General features: G+C 36.9%; 1 protein-coding gene across 1 annotated transcript in view; it reads right to left on the reverse strand.

Moving 5' to 3' along the window:
* The window catches only part of LOC149921345 (sonic hedgehog protein-like), a 64,626-nt gene extending 50,356 nt beyond the window's left edge, over positions 1–14,270 (reverse strand). Inside the window, exon 1 of the mRNA XM_090163207.1 lies at positions 13,067–14,270. Within this exon, the coding sequence (XP_090019333.1) occupies positions 13,067–13,531 (465 nt within the window). The 5' untranslated portion in view covers positions 13,532–14,270. The remainder of the gene's footprint in view (positions 1–13,066) is intronic.
* Positions 14,271–15,906: the final 1,636 nt, after the last annotated feature.

A 15,906-nucleotide genomic window follows, 5' to 3' on the forward strand; every position in this document is an offset into this window, starting at 1 on the left:
AATGCTAATCGCGGCAAATTTTCGTTTCGATGTAGGCGGGGCCAAAGCCGTCAGAGTGATCTTACTATACGCGACACGCCAGAATAAGCATTCCAAGTAGAGAAATGGATTCCTGACTAATTATATTGTTGCTAGTATACTATTCAAACTAGTAGGTTATGTAGTCTATAATGAGACTAGCTCTCGCTAGATGTTTTAGCAGGCGCGAAGGTAGAATTGACACACTTTTGGGTCTTATGTCGCTTTTGAAACACACGATGGTCACGTATTCCCCCCCTCCCCCGCACGTGTCAAGGGGAAAATTTGACCATGATGATTAGGACAAGGAGGTCACTGTTATAGCGAGAGGGGGATTCCGAGCCACGCTAAAAATCGCCTCAATATGGGCATTCTCCTTTAAAGGCCGACTACATAAATATTCGGTTTACTCTGAATTTCACTGGAAGTCGGCTGACTGCATGGCACACGTGTATTGCAGTCAGCCGACTTCCAGTGAAAGACAGAGTAAACCGAATATTTATGTAGTCGGCCTTTAAGAGAAATAAATCCATTCTTGGCTGAGTTCATTCTCGTTTCACCGAGTATCGGCGCCCATAAATTGCGCAAAGGGCCATAAAAAGGAAGGGGTATCCAGCGTGTGGTCCCCGCCTAATTCCTGCTGGAGGTGGTCCCCAGGGTGGCCTCCTTGTTCCCACGGACCGCCAGGGTAGCGCGACATGGAGGTCCCCGCTGATAAGAGGCAGCTTCGAGATACCTGTCCCGATGTATCGGTGGCAACGGGCGAGTGGATTAAATTAATAGGTGTCACGTTAACCAACAAAGAGCCTCCCTCTAAATTTTTATATAAACCTGTCACTACCGTCGAAGGCTACGCGACCCCTCTTAGTCCTAAGTTATTAACCACGGGTGACATTGAGTACTAAGATGGGAAAATATTATTGCTACGGGTTTGCTATTGGTAGTTTCAATTGTAAGTTTAAGTCACGCCGGTAAGACATAACAGCAACATTCCATAAGGTACACTAGTGTAAACCATAAACTAAATTATCTATAAATATAATAAACCATAAGCTAAATAAGTCATAATAACAAATAAGATTCGTAAATGAGTCTTTGCGGTTAACATAGAGTTGTTGTGACCATGGCAACTAGTTTATGTTGTTTATGACATTAAAACTCTATATAGCGTTTACCCACTTCCTGTGACAATGCGCAAGAGGGTGGTAGCAAGCCCTTCATGCCACGCGAGCCAAAAGCTCCCTACACTTACTTTTACCGTCAACCTAGGGTCCGGAGTTTTATATTATCTTTGGTATAATGGCATGGCGGCTGTTAATTTTGTATTTTAACTTATAAAATTAATATTTAAGGGTAGAACAGCCTCTTGCTTAGTGACTAAAATAATTTTTACAATTTTAAATTTAAAAGAAATTAAGTTATTACGTTTTAATTTGGACCCCCGGAGCTAAACAAGTTGGGCAAGCACCCAAGCTACTCTTTAGTTAGGACCTTATATCTCGTTAACTATTAATATTATAATTAATTAATTAATTAATGAATTAATTAATATTAAAATTATTTTAAGTACTAGAGGAAGGTTCAGCCTAATAAGAAAAATATAATTCAATTATGTAATTGATAAAACAGAAACGTTCAGCTTGAACGAAAAAGGGGCTTTTACTGTATACCCTTTCCCCGTAACTATACGAGCAGGAATCCATACCTCTACTTGGAATGCTTATCCTGCCGTATCGCGTATGGTAAGATAACTCTGACGGCTTTGGCCCCGCCTACGAGAGAAAAAATCCCCTCTGCGCGCGCGCTCCCCTCTCACGTTGTTGTTTGTTAAGTTAACATAGTGACGTCACAAAAACCGTCAGCCTCATCGAGACCAAAATCAGCCGCGATAAGCATTCCAAGTAGAGGTATGGATTCCTGCTACGAGCGATAAGCATTCCAAGTAGAGGTATGGATTCCTGCTACGAGCGATAAGCATTCCAAGTAGAGGTATGGATTCCTGCTACGAGCGATAAGCATTCCAAGTAGAGGTATGGATTCCTGCTACGAGCGATAAGCATTCCAAGTAGAGGTATGGATTCCTGCTACGAGCGATAAGCATTCCAAGTAGAGGTATGGATTCCTGCTACGAGCGATAAGCATTCCAAGTAGAGGTATGGATTCCTGCTACGAGCGATAAGCATTCCAAGTAGAGGTATGGATTCCTGCTACGAGCGATATGCCTATACGAGCAAGCAGCGAATAGAATATCGTAGTCTAAGGTTCTGAGCGGGGTCGCCTTTGTTTGCGGAATCGGGGCGCCACAAACAAACAGCGGCAGTCACTGGTCATTCGGTGAAAACTTGCGAAAAATCGGGAGTTCCATTTTCGAGTTTTCTCGACAGAATACCTTCATTTCATTTCCATTCAAACAAACACCGCCGCATTACTAGCTAGCGTAAATAAACTTGATTTTGAGGGAAAAGTAACTCAGGGGCGTATCCAGGATTTCATTTCGGGTTTAAACCGCTCTTTCTCAGACCTAAAAGTAACTGACGTTTCGCACCAGCCCCTGAGATTTCAAACATCATTTGGATTTTTTTTTAAATAAAAATAATTGATTTATTGGTTTTAAATCGGATTTTTTTTATTTTAATTAATTTTTTGATTAAAATTAATTTTTTATTTTAATAGATTTTTTTATTTTATTGATTTTTTAAGGTTTTATGACTGTTTTCTTGACAAATTGATAAAAAAATTAGTGCAGCGATAACATAAACTGTATTTTAAATTAATCTTTATTAAATTGAATTAATTATTAATAATAAAATCAGAAGTAAATGAACCTAAGTTATAGGAGAGGGCCAAAATTTTAAAAGGCATTTTCCTTAACGTGGGGAGATGAAAATCCATCGGAGTTCCACCCCCTTTAGTTCCCGAGAAAAATTGCACTAGGGAGATTGTGGGTATCCACATTCGATTTACCCGTCATCACCTTCTATTCGATAGATGGCGATAATGGAGCTATGAAGGCGTGAAATTTGAAAACGTCGATTAAAGGGAGATTTCATATGGAAAATGCGCTTAGTATGAGAGATATAAATAAATCGTTCAAAAATAGTCGAAGACGTGGTTTTGATAATAAATCCGTATTTATCCTCTTTCCGGCAACAGGTTTAAATTGGCGACTTAAGTCGAACGTCTCAAGGTAAAAGTAATTTGCGAATGGTGCTATAATAGTAATTAACTCATTTCAGTCAAGTGAAATGATGAAATTCCAATGTAGTCGATCCAAGAATTAGGGATGCAACGAGATAGCTTAAGCGAAGCCGATATTGGCCGATACCGGTATTAGAAAAATATTTTCAGAAAAACATTTAAAAATAAGAAAATTATCGATTAACTATAACTAATGATAATATGTTATTGGATTGGGCACGCCACGGACGCTTGACTTCAGAAGCTAGATCATACCTTTTTCAGACAAGGGTTTACGAGTGTAAACAAATGAAAACTATGATATTCGATTTGTGATAGAAAATATGTATCGCGTAAAATGAAAAGAAACATATTCGGATATGCTCTTGCAAAATTTTATAATATGGTATGACAGTGTACTGAACCGTCTTTTACAATGATTTCATCACAAATATTTTTATTTTTTTACTTTTTACAATGGTGTGCCCCCCCCCCCCCCCCGAAACAAAATCCTGGCTACGCTACTGATTTCATCATATACACTACCGTTATGATAGATAACTTTGTTGATATCGGCCGATATTACAATAACCTTGCTATACTTAATTGTTTGAATGTACCGAACTAGTAAGTACTTAAGATGGTATCATAGTTTTTTACACTGGGCGCAACCTCCTGTCTACTAATACTTAACGACGCGTGTCAGATTCTGGTAAAAAACCTTAAGTTTAATTTGCGTAATTTTTCCTTAAAAACTGGTAACTTAAAAAAATCAATCCCCAGCGACCTAAATTATAATTTTGAAAATAAATATTAATAAAAACCGGTTAATTTAATTAATTGGTTTATAATTATTTAAAGATCTTACATCTTTCCAATTAAATATATTTAATATCTCAATTTGCATACGTTTAAAATTGATAAGATCACCTGATTACTCGGATTATTTTTAAATAATGACCTTTTGTAGAAATGAAAATGAGTCGACCATTTGAGGGAGTTTTAACCGATGTCAAACGAATGTCCTCGGGGGCTTTGGCAACTGACGCGTGAGGATTTCAATTGAAAATCATGCATTTTCAAGTAATACTTGTTAGCCCCGTACACCGAAGGGAAATTTTAAGAATGACTATTATTACCGCTGTCTCAAATAACGGCTGATCCCTTCTTTGAATTTTTACATTTTAGGCGCTGCTTTGTAGAGGTAATTTCTCAAATTGTTGCGCTCTGCTTCCGTAAAGAAAGCCTTGAATGTTATATTTCCTTTAAAATATTAATCAGTTATTGGGGGGTAATAATTGAGGGGGCACTAATTTAATTTCGAAATCCATCTTGGCCACCAAACCGAATTTTGCATAATACAGTAGGAATAGAGGCTTCTACAGACCTTTCACCCTAAATGTCGATCAACAACGCTCCTAGCGGGAAAACGTGAAATTCGTTAATCAGTCATCAAACGCCTGAATTTTCGTGCACTAAACAGACGAAAATTCCCTGACATTTCCAGGTTTTCCCTGACCAAATTGCCAAATTTTCCCCGACCATTTTTGTAAAATAAATAAATGGTTTAATACATCTCATCTTTCAAAAATTATTTGACTTATTTTTTCGGGGTCATTTTGAAATTCCGTTACTTTTTTGAACCATTTTCAAATTCCCTGACTTTTCCCTGACCTTAATTTTGGAATCATTTTCAAATTCCCTGACTTTCCCCTGACCTTTTGGAAAGATTTTCAAATTTCCTGACTTTTCCAGGTTTTCCAGGTCGTGTACGAACCCTGTATTCACAAGACAGACTGCATTACGGGCTTCGTCGCCGTTTTGCGTCCACTCGCTCCCGCGTCACACGTAGCCTTTGACAGCGCCTCGCTAGGGGGAGATTTTCTTCTTGTGATGACGTCAATTCGTTACTATCTCTCAGTAAAACATTCCCCAAAGTGTCAAACTTATGGTACGACGCGACGCTCAAAATCGTTGAGAAGTGTTTTTACAATTTCGAGAAATGACATTCAAGACCTATGACAGAAAATTGGAACGCTTTCAAAAATTGAAAATATCTTTTACTTTGCCAATAAAGAGATGAAATTTGGCGCGTGTCAGTTTCCTGTTCCCAAACCATGATGACACGCTGTCATTAACCAGTATCATTTCGTATCATAGTTATGACTGACACAATGTACAACACGCCAATAAATAATAATCAAATTATATGTTCGACTATTTGAGGTCGATTAATTTATTAGATAAATCCTTATTTATCCGATTAAGTTCATTTCCATACTGATAAATTTCACGGCGTTGTTGATAACGCGCTTTGCAAGAACTTGTTTAATGAAATGAGAACGTGTCGTTGCATCTTTAAGCTTTGTTGGCGTATGGACCGAGAAATTATTAGAGGGATTCACGGCGGAAACTTTCTTTACACGGTAAGCCTGGCTTAGAATCGGGAGAAAATGATTAAAGATTTAATAACCGTTTTACTTTTATTGAGCAGAAAACGTTTATACATTCAATTTGAAATACCGGGTGTAGGCTGACCAAAATGGAAAAGGGGCGCTACACTGTGGAAAACTAATTTCGACAATCAAAATTCTACATAACTCAACAACGACTAAAATGTAGTCGAAAAATTAAAGGAAGTGTGTACTTCCATATTTACAGGGCCCCCACTCAAATCTTCAATTTTTTTATAGGATTATTTTTCAAAAAATATAGGACTTTATACAAAATTAAAGGATTTAATAGGACTTTATACGCTATTTAATTTACTAACTTAATACATTTAAAAACAAAATCTATATTTAGATAAATAAATCTTTGATTTTCACTTAAAAAATAGAAACTATTTAACCATTTTATCACCAAAATATACTAGTAGCTAACCATGTTAACAATAACAAAAGTATATACTAGAACGACTTGGATTAGGAATTGATCCTATAGCTAAATCTATAAATTTAACTGAGTGGCGGGATTGGAAATGTTCCAAATACCAAAATTATAGGATTTTATATTACTGGCTAGAGCCGGTAAAAAAGGGGGCATAAAAACATTTTGCTTTACCCGTCAGAATTAAAATAGGAATTTATTATCAGTTGAGTTACGTGTCTTTGGCCGATCACAATTTGTTCACGACTTAAGAGTCTTTGCCTAGTTTAAAAAATTTTCATTGATATTATCATCAAATGACTTTATTGACACTTTATTCATTGTACATTGGTAACAGCCTATCGATGTTATTTTTTTTTTATAAAATGGGATTGATGAATTATTTATGAGTATTTAGGTACATTTATCACTAGTCAAATTGACTAGTGAGTCCCCAGATTTATATAATTTTAGTAGTCAGAGCATTTATTTCAGTATTCAAATGCCGTGACTAGTGCCTTATGTCGAACCCTGGTTCTACCACCTGGTTTAAAAGAAGCTAGGGTTAACTGGCGCTATTTACGTTAAACCTTTGAAGGTAATTCCCCCAAATTTGAAGGTTCCCCCAATTTTTGCAAGTTCCCCAAATTTTTTAAGGTTCCCCCAATTTTTGCAAGTTCCCCAAAATTTTAAAGGTTCCCCCAATTTTTGCAAGTTCCCCAAAATTTTAAAGGTTCCCCCAATTTTTGCAAGTTCCCCAAAATTTTAAAATTTATCCCAATTTTTTAAGGTTCCCCCAATTTTTGCAAGTTCCCCAAAATTTTAAAGGTTCCCCCAATTTTCGCAAGTTCCCCAAATTCTTTAAGGTTCCCCAAATTTTCCGTCCTACATCAGTGCCACCAAGTTGGAACGACGATCAGTGGCGGCGCTAGGGGGTAGGCCAGGTAGGCCACTGCCTACCTTAAACTTTTGAGGGGCCCCAAAATCACCCTACAAGGGGCCCCAAATTGATCTAGAAAGGGTCTCAAAATTGTCCCAAGGGATAAAATTATTTATAAATAACAATGAAACCAATGTCGATAATGTATTTAGAAATATTTTAGGTATCTCCTAGTAAATAAAACCAGTTCTGTTATATTTGGACTCGTTTTACTGTTGTTAGAACTTTTTTGTTCGTCATGTACATCACTACTTTATTTTATTGAAGTATTTCGTTGAGAAAAGGGGGGTCCCGGGTCGGGGGCCCATTTATTTGGTTTGCCTACCGTCGCGAAAATTCCTGGCGCCGCCACTGACGACGATAACTAGAATCGCGAGATTCTCCGTACCAATGGCTACTTTGTAAGAGCGGGTGGAGTCCCTCTAAGGATCTGTTGGTACATTTCAACGAGTGCTGAATTTAAATGAGGCCGATGCGGGGATACACCGAAGGAGATTTATTGGAAATTGACACCGGCAAAAAAAATCGGTTGAGACTAAAAAACTCAAAATGAAGAAGACCGCTCTTCGGAAACTCGCCATTTGCGAGATAGCGAAGTCTACATGGAACCAGAAATTAAAAGTTACGGCCGAGATTACAGCCGTTTTTGTCGGCTTCACTTTGCAGCGCTCATCGCTTCCTTCTGATGTTTCACCCTTTCACATACATTTTCATACATTTTTTAATCTTTTCTGGTCCGTAACAGTCGAGCTATTTATAAAATGTTACTCTTTTTTTTTAATATTTGAAATGGTTTCCCAAATGGCACAGCACTAAATTGGAAATCACTTTTTTTTCAGTTACATAGTACGGAAGTTGAAATAACGTTTAATTCAGTAGCACGAAGCAAAATTTGAAATCACTCTTTCCAAATGGTCACAGTACTAAATTTGAAATTACCTTTCCTCAGTGTCACAGTACAAAATTTAAAATTACCTTTCCTCAGTGCCACAGTACTAAATTTGAAATTACATTTCCTCAGTGTCACAGTACAAAATTTAAAATTACTCTTTTCCTCGGTGTCATTAAATTACATTTTTCCCAGTGTAAAATTAATTAATTTCACTCTGTGTAAAATTAACTACTTTCACCCAGTGTAACACAAAATTTGAAATTATTTTCACTCAACGTAACAGTAAATTTTAAATTACTTTCACCCAATGTAAAACTAAATAATGAATTCATTTCAAACTACTTTACACCAGTGTAAAAATAAATTTGAAATTAATTTTCCCAAATGGAAGACTAAATTTGGAATTAATTTTCCCAAATGGAAGACTAAATTTGGAATTAATTTCCCAAATGAAATACTAAATTTGGAATTAATTTTCCCAAACGGAATACTAAATTTGGAATTAATTTTCCCAAATGGAATACTAAATTTCAAATTAATTTTCCCAAATGGAATACTAAATTTCAAATTAATTTTCCCAAATGGAATACTAAATTTCAAATTAATTTTCCCAAATGGAATACAAAATTTCAAATTAATTTTCCCAAATGGAATACTAAATTTCAAATTAATTTTCCCAAATGGAATACAAAATTTCAAATTAATTTTCCCAATGGAATTCTAAATTTGAAATGTACGCTAAAGAATAAAAGTACATTTTGTAATTTAATTTTCCCAATGGAATACTAAATTTGAAATGTACGCTAAAGAATAAAAGTACATTTTGTAAAATTACCGTTTTTTCTCGCGATAATATCTCACGCTCGTCTCAAACCGTTCGAACAGTTTTAAAAAGCAACGGGGATCAGCCCAGGAAATTATAATTATAATTTTCAATTACAGGTTTTGTATAAATTCGACGGAAAAACCCGCTAAATTTCTCCATTCTATGTAAATTCTAGAATGTTTCACTCGCCGCTTTCCGGTTTAGAAATAGCTCCTCCCACTAAATATCAATAACACAGAAAAAAAATCTTATTTTTTGAGCGGCAAAAAGTGAATGTGGGAAACATAATAGGCTTAATTCCAGGGTGGAGAAAAGGGCAGTTGCAGCGGCGACCCATCATCCAAAGCGACTACTCATGCGCGCCGAAAAACGCTTCCAATTACACCTTTTTCCTGGCCCGAGTAGAGTATTTATTTTAAGAGATTGAAAAGTTGATAGACATTTATGGCCGTTCTTATATTTAATTTGTTAAATGCTAAATATTTTATTAGAATTATGACACTTTTATCGTCATTTCAGTGGAAATTATGACACTTTTATCGTCATTTCAGTGGAAATTATGACACTTTTATCGTCATTTCAGTGGAAATTATGACACTTTTATCGTCATTTCAGTGGAAATTATGACACTTTTATCGTCATTGCAGTGGAAATTATGACACTTTTACTGTCATTTCAGTGGAAATTATGATATTTTTACGTCATTTCAGTGGAAACTGTGACAATTTTAATGCCGTTTCAGTGGAAATTGTGACAATTTTAATGTCATTTAAGTTGAAATTGTGACAATTTTAATGTCATTTAAGTTGAAATTGTGACAATTGCGACAATTTTTATGACATTTCAGTGGAAATTCTGACACTTTTATCGTCATTTCAGTGGAAATTCTGACACTTTTATCGTCATTTCAGTGGAAATTCTGACACTTTTATCGTCATTTCAGTGGAAATTCTGACACTTTTATCGTCATTTCAGTGGAAATTCTGACACTTTTATCGTCATTTCAGTGGAAATTCTGACACTTTTATCGACATTTCAGTGGAAATTCTGACACTTTTATCGTCATTTCAGTGGAAATTCTGACACTTTTATCGTCATTTCAGTGGAAATTCTGACACTTTTATCGTCATTTCAGTGGAAATTCTGACACTTTTATCGTCATTTCAGTGGAAATTATGACACTTTTATCGTCATTTCAGTGGAAATTATGACACTTTTATCGTCATTTCAGTGGAAATTATGACACTTTTATCGTCATTTCAGTGGAAATTATGACACTTTTATCGTCATTTCAGTGGAAATTATGACACTTTTATCGTCATTGCAGTGGAAATTATGACACTTTTACTGTCATTTCAGTGGAAATTATGACACTTTTACTGTCATTTCAGTGGAAATTATGATATTTTTACGTCATTTCAGTGGAAATTGTGACAATTTTAATGTCATTTAAGTTGAAATTGTGACAATTTTAATGTCATTTAAGTTGAAATTGTGACAATTTTTATGACATTTCAGTGGAAATTCTGACCATTTTTACCTCATTTCAGTGGAAATTCTGACCATTTTAATGTCATTTCAGTGGAAATTCTGACCATTTTTAAGACATTTCAACGAGCACTATAACAATTTTAAGATAACATTTAAATGTAAATATTATGACAATTTGAAAATAATTAGTTCTAATACTTGAAAATTAACTTTAACAGGTATTATATGCCAATTTTATCGTTGGACCTGACGATGTGTTTGCAGAAACGCGAAACTAGTAGTCTCAATGTATAATATTGAACTTTTAATTTTATTTCTGAGTTACTACACACAAGTCGCCACACAAACAACTCTATAAGTACTGTAATTGTAAAGGATATTTCAAGGCTTATTGTACTAACTGGCTGAATTTTAATTTAATTAACTTCCGAATTGTCATTCGGTAAGTCTCATACTTAATGGTAAGTGTTACAGAGTAACTATTAGAAAATATTTATGGTCATACCATAAGTAAAGGACCCCCAAGTAAACGAATAATTTCAATGATGCGTTATTTTAAATCGAAGCTAACCTTTAACCCCCCAGAGGAAAGATTATTTCACAGGAGTGACGTCATTAGAAGATGATTTCTAAATAGACAGAGTCTTACTCAAAAGACTAACAAGGACACGACCCGAGGGGTAACCCACCGATTTTGTTCAAACTCGGGGGATTGGTAGACCTTCATGTATGAAAAATCCGAAAGGAAATTTATTCAATGGGCAACCGTTTTGCCATGGCAACGAAAAATGTTTTTGACAACACAAAATATTAAATTTTCCCATTGAAAATAGCATGGGATTTTGACCTCAAATTGATCAAAAGTTGATCAAGTTTGATGTTTTTTGTGGCAATTTTTATCTATTTTTTCTATTTTTGGCATTTTCGAAATTTTTAAGTTTGTTAAAATTTTTCACAGGGGGGTCCTAGGAATCGGTCAGAATCCCATGTTATTTTCAATGGGAAAATTTCAATTTTATGTTGTCCAAAACAGTTTTCGTTGCCATGGCAAAACGGTTGCCCATTGAATAAATTCCCTTTGGGATTTTTCAAGTTACATGAAGGTCTACCAATCCCCCGAGTTTGAACAAAATCGGTGGGTTACACTTCGGGATGTCTCCTTGTAAGTACGCTTCGCTATATAAACCTCCTACCGTTCTCATACGCATAACCGAGTTTATGTTCGAAGTTGTCCGTTCTCATACGCATAAACGAGTTCTTATCGCATCCAATACCAACAGCGAGAGAAAAAAAAGACTAATATTTCCCCCCTTTGAGTCCAAAGATAATGTTTTATCGAGTATTTCCAATATAATTTCGCGAGCGATATTTTATCAATATCGAGTGAGTAGGCGAATAAGTCGATCACGGACGATACGGCGAATCCTTACAAGTCGCCCGAAATCGTCTCCCGCGCCACATTCACGGCCCTAATCTCCGGGGAATTTCAACTTGAAAAACATCCCATTGTGTCTTTTTTCTCGAATAATGGGTCGGCTTCTAAAGTTACAAGTTGCCCGCAGGTACGCGCGATTTTAGTCCCTCTCCGCGCCGAAATAGATGGGTTCGCGGGGGCCCAACAACCCCGCGGATCGTTAAACGGGCGTCGTTTGGGACGTCCACAAAGAGCCGTGACCGCGGGGGACAGTGGCTGTAAAACAATTATGGACAAAAAAGAGCTTTTCTTTCTCTCCAAAGTGGGGTGACTTTTACGGCTTTCGAATCATGGCGAAATTCCATACCCAGGTACGCTAAATGGATGGAAATTAGCGTGGGAAATTCTCCGAACAGTTTCGCCATTAGCGATCTCTCCCGCGCTGGGAGTCTTAGCTTGACGACGGACACGGTAAGAAGGTTTTGATGTTTTGGAAGCGATACTTTACGCCGAAATGCTACGCTTTGTTGTACGGACGTTTTTCGTCAGTCGTTTCCATCCCGTTTCGCTACCAGGCTACATTCACGAATGCTACATCTCTTTTCCCCTTTTTTTCCGATTTTTGGACTAGCATCAGTTATTTTTATAAGGCTGGTTACATCGTGCTCAACGGGTTCAATATTCGTGAACCAAACGATGTTTTGTGAACTATGCCTAAAATGAAAACCCGGTTTGTGAACTATGCTTAAAATGAAAACCCGGTTGGTGAACTATGCTTAAAATGAAAACCCGGTTGGTGAACTATGCTTAAAATGAAAACCCGGTTTGTGAACTATGCTTAAAATGAAAACCCGGTTTGTGAACTATGTTTAAAATGAAAACCCGGTTTGTGAACTATGTTTAAAATGAAAACCCGGTTTGTGAACTATGCTTAAAATGAAAACCCGGTTGGTGAACTATGCTTAAAATGAAAACCCGGTTGGTGAACTATGTTTAAAATGAAAACCCGGTTGGTGAACTATGTTTAAAATGAAAACCCGGTTTGTGAACTCTGTTTAAAATGAAAACCCGGTTTGTGAACTAAACTGGAAATGAAAACGCCAATTGGGAATTAAACTGAAAATGAAAACCCGGTTTATGAACTAAACTGGAAATGAAAACGCCAATTGGGAATTAAACTGAAAATGAAAACCCGGTTTATGAACTAAACTGGAAATGAAAACGCCAATTGGGAATTAAACTGAAAATGAAAACCCGGTTTGTGAACTAAACTGGAAATGAAAACGCCAATTGGGAATTAAACTGAAAATGAAAACCCGGTTTATGAACTAAACTCGCCATGGAAATGCGTCAATCGAACTTTATTATCTCGTATAGCAATGGGAATAAAAAACATTGTGTATGTTAAAAAAGATCGTGGAAAGTGAAAGTAACGGTTACCTGCGTCATGAGGCGATCAGCTCCGGTGCCCTCCTCGTCTTTGAAAATAATATCCGTGTTATAATTGGGAACCAACTCTTTGAAGCGCGAATGGTAGCGGGTCAATCTGCCTTCGCGGAGTCCGCTGGCCGTCAGGGTATCTTCGGACACATTGGGCACGTGCTGCTTGAAGACCAGCGGCGTCAGTTTCCGATTAGGCCGGCGGCGTCCGCCACCCCGGCCCGGGCCGCAACATAGTGCCGGCTCGGCCACGAGCAGCACCACCAGGAACATGACGAAAACTTGTCGCGACGCGGACACGGTCGTCTCCCGTTGACAGCGCACCGGCTCGCTTAAGACTCGGCTTGGAGTGAGCGGCAGTTGGCACAGATCCCTATCCAGGTTGGCCCGGTACCGGGGACCTCTGGATGTACCGCAAAACGGCGATGGACACTGGTAAAGGACACTCATGGATTCTTGAAGCATCCCGCGATCCGCCAACTGGAACACCGCGCGAAACCCGGCCGCCAGCGTCCGGGCAGCGGCATTGGGCGAGAAAATGCCGTTAGTCTAACAACGCGTCAAATCACTCCTCATCGACAAAAGCGCGCGACACCCGAAATTGCTCCACTAAGACATATTTATTAGTAAAAAAAACAAACGTGAAACAGCGTAGCTAACTCAGTATTAATTGAACCAAAGATTAGTTCAAAAACGCGAATATTAAAAACACCATTTCCAATTATTTTAAAAATTGCGTGAAATTGAAAATGAAGACGCAAAAAAAAACGGTAAAATCGTACGAGTAAAAATGCGACTAAAGCCAAAACGCTTAATTTATCAGTAGAAAAATTTAAAACTGTGATTAAAAAGGTATTTAATAAGTAGTATTTGGGTCCAAAATCGCGATTGTTATCAAATGATAAGTGGGGGAAACAGCCTTTGCTAACGACCGTATTACAAGACGCAAAGAGCGGCGGTTGGGGGTCCGGTTCGTGGCCCGGGAAAACCGACACTTTACGGCCGCTCTACGGACACCGACTTTTCGCGTCCCGACCGAGATTTCTACGGCTGGAAAAAGTGCTAAAAACTTTTGAACAAAAACGCGTTTTCTCAGAGGCAGTACGTACTTTAACTTCGTCAAGTTCTCCGAGAGTTCGGTAAGCAGTTAGGCCTACCAATAGGCTAACTTTCACGGGACAGGGGGGGGGCTGATGAAAGCGCCTCACTAAGCCTCGGATCCCCTCCCCAAGGATACCGCGCGGAGGGGGGGGGGCTCCAAAACTCCACCGAGTTTCGTAGTTAGGGGGGTTAGGTGAGAGGGGGACGGTGCGAAATTTAAGTTCCGGACTACACCTATTATATATTTCGTATTTTCGCCACCTTAAGGTGCCAAGCGCCTCAAGCCTGCGCTATCTTATAATGAACTATATTTTATCATAGCTACGAGAGAAGGCGAAGGGGGGGGGGGGGGGGGCGAGTTCTTTATTATAAAAAAAATAAATGGCCAAAACCCGGATTCGTTTTCAACAAGCCCGATAAAGCGTCGATTAGGATTGTAACAGACTGTTCCCGGTTTGAAGTGGAGTACAACTCTACAACGCCTTTATTGTTAAACCCACGCATGTTGGGGCTGATTAGGGCCTTGTTAACTTGTTATTAACTGCGCCAGAAATTCCTGAATTTTCAATTAGTTTCTCCTAGTTTTTAAAGTTTTCCCACATACCTATACAAATTTATAAATGCTGTGGTATTTCACTTAATAAATACCAAAGATTTAAACTTAATTTTTTATGACGTCCAACTGTTACAGAAAATGTTTACACTAAAATAAAAATATCTAATTTCTACGTAATAATACGATCATTACGTTTAAGTTATAAATTAAATTTTAATCTTTAAATTAAAAATTAAACTAAAAATATTCAGTTTTAGTAACTAATGAGGGAATTTTTGTGTATAATTTGTTTAATTTTATTTATAGGGAATTGTTTAACAACAGCTTCCTATTAGATGGCGCCACTGAGTACTAGGGGGCTTAAGCCATATTGCCACCAATGCGAAAGCGGGTGAAAGGTCACGCTTTTTCATTGCCCAATAAAAAAGAAGTGGAAAGGGGCAATAACCTTTCACCCGTTTTCCCATTGGTGGAAATGGCTTAAGCCTCGCTAGTACTTACAATGTTAGTGGCGCCATCTAATCGGTGGCTTCTCTTAAACAATTCCCTAAAAATAAAATTAAACAAATGATATATTTCATATAATAAATAAATTAAAAATATAAATTATATAATAATTTAATAAATTATAATGATAAATATTAATCATTATTATCAATAAATTACGTATTATTAATAATAATTGATAAATAAGTAATAAACCAAACTTAATATTATCTAAAGTTGCAAATATTTGAAATGTATTTCACAATATTTGGTGTAAAATTATAACGTTTTATATTTGGTACTTTTTTGGTAATGTTTTATGGTACAAAAAATAAAGGATTAAACCCAGCAAACCCGGCAGTGCGGGTTAAACCTCAAAAATACGAAGCGATTGTTCAACAACAAGGACACTCATCATGACCTAATTGAAGAGATACTTAACAATAAAATAATTTGAGTAACTAAACGAAACGTACAATTTTTAAATTTAATTATAGGCCAAAAATAATATCGTACTAAACAAACATTAATATTCGATTTCATTATACTTAAAAAACACAAAGAAAAAATAAAAACTTAATACCATCTACAGACGATCATAAAATAATCTTATTTTAAATTTTAACCCTCCGTGTTTAAAATGATGTTATAAAAAATGTAGTTGAAATCGGGTACTTCTTAGCTAACAATCCTGTAA

This window comes from Leiobunum rupestre, chromosome 11, assembly GCF_980474605.1.
Source record: "Leiobunum rupestre chromosome 11, qqLeiRupe1.1.hap1, whole genome shotgun sequence".
NCBI lineage: Eukaryota > Metazoa > Arthropoda > Arachnida > Opiliones > Sclerosomatidae > Leiobunum > Leiobunum rupestre.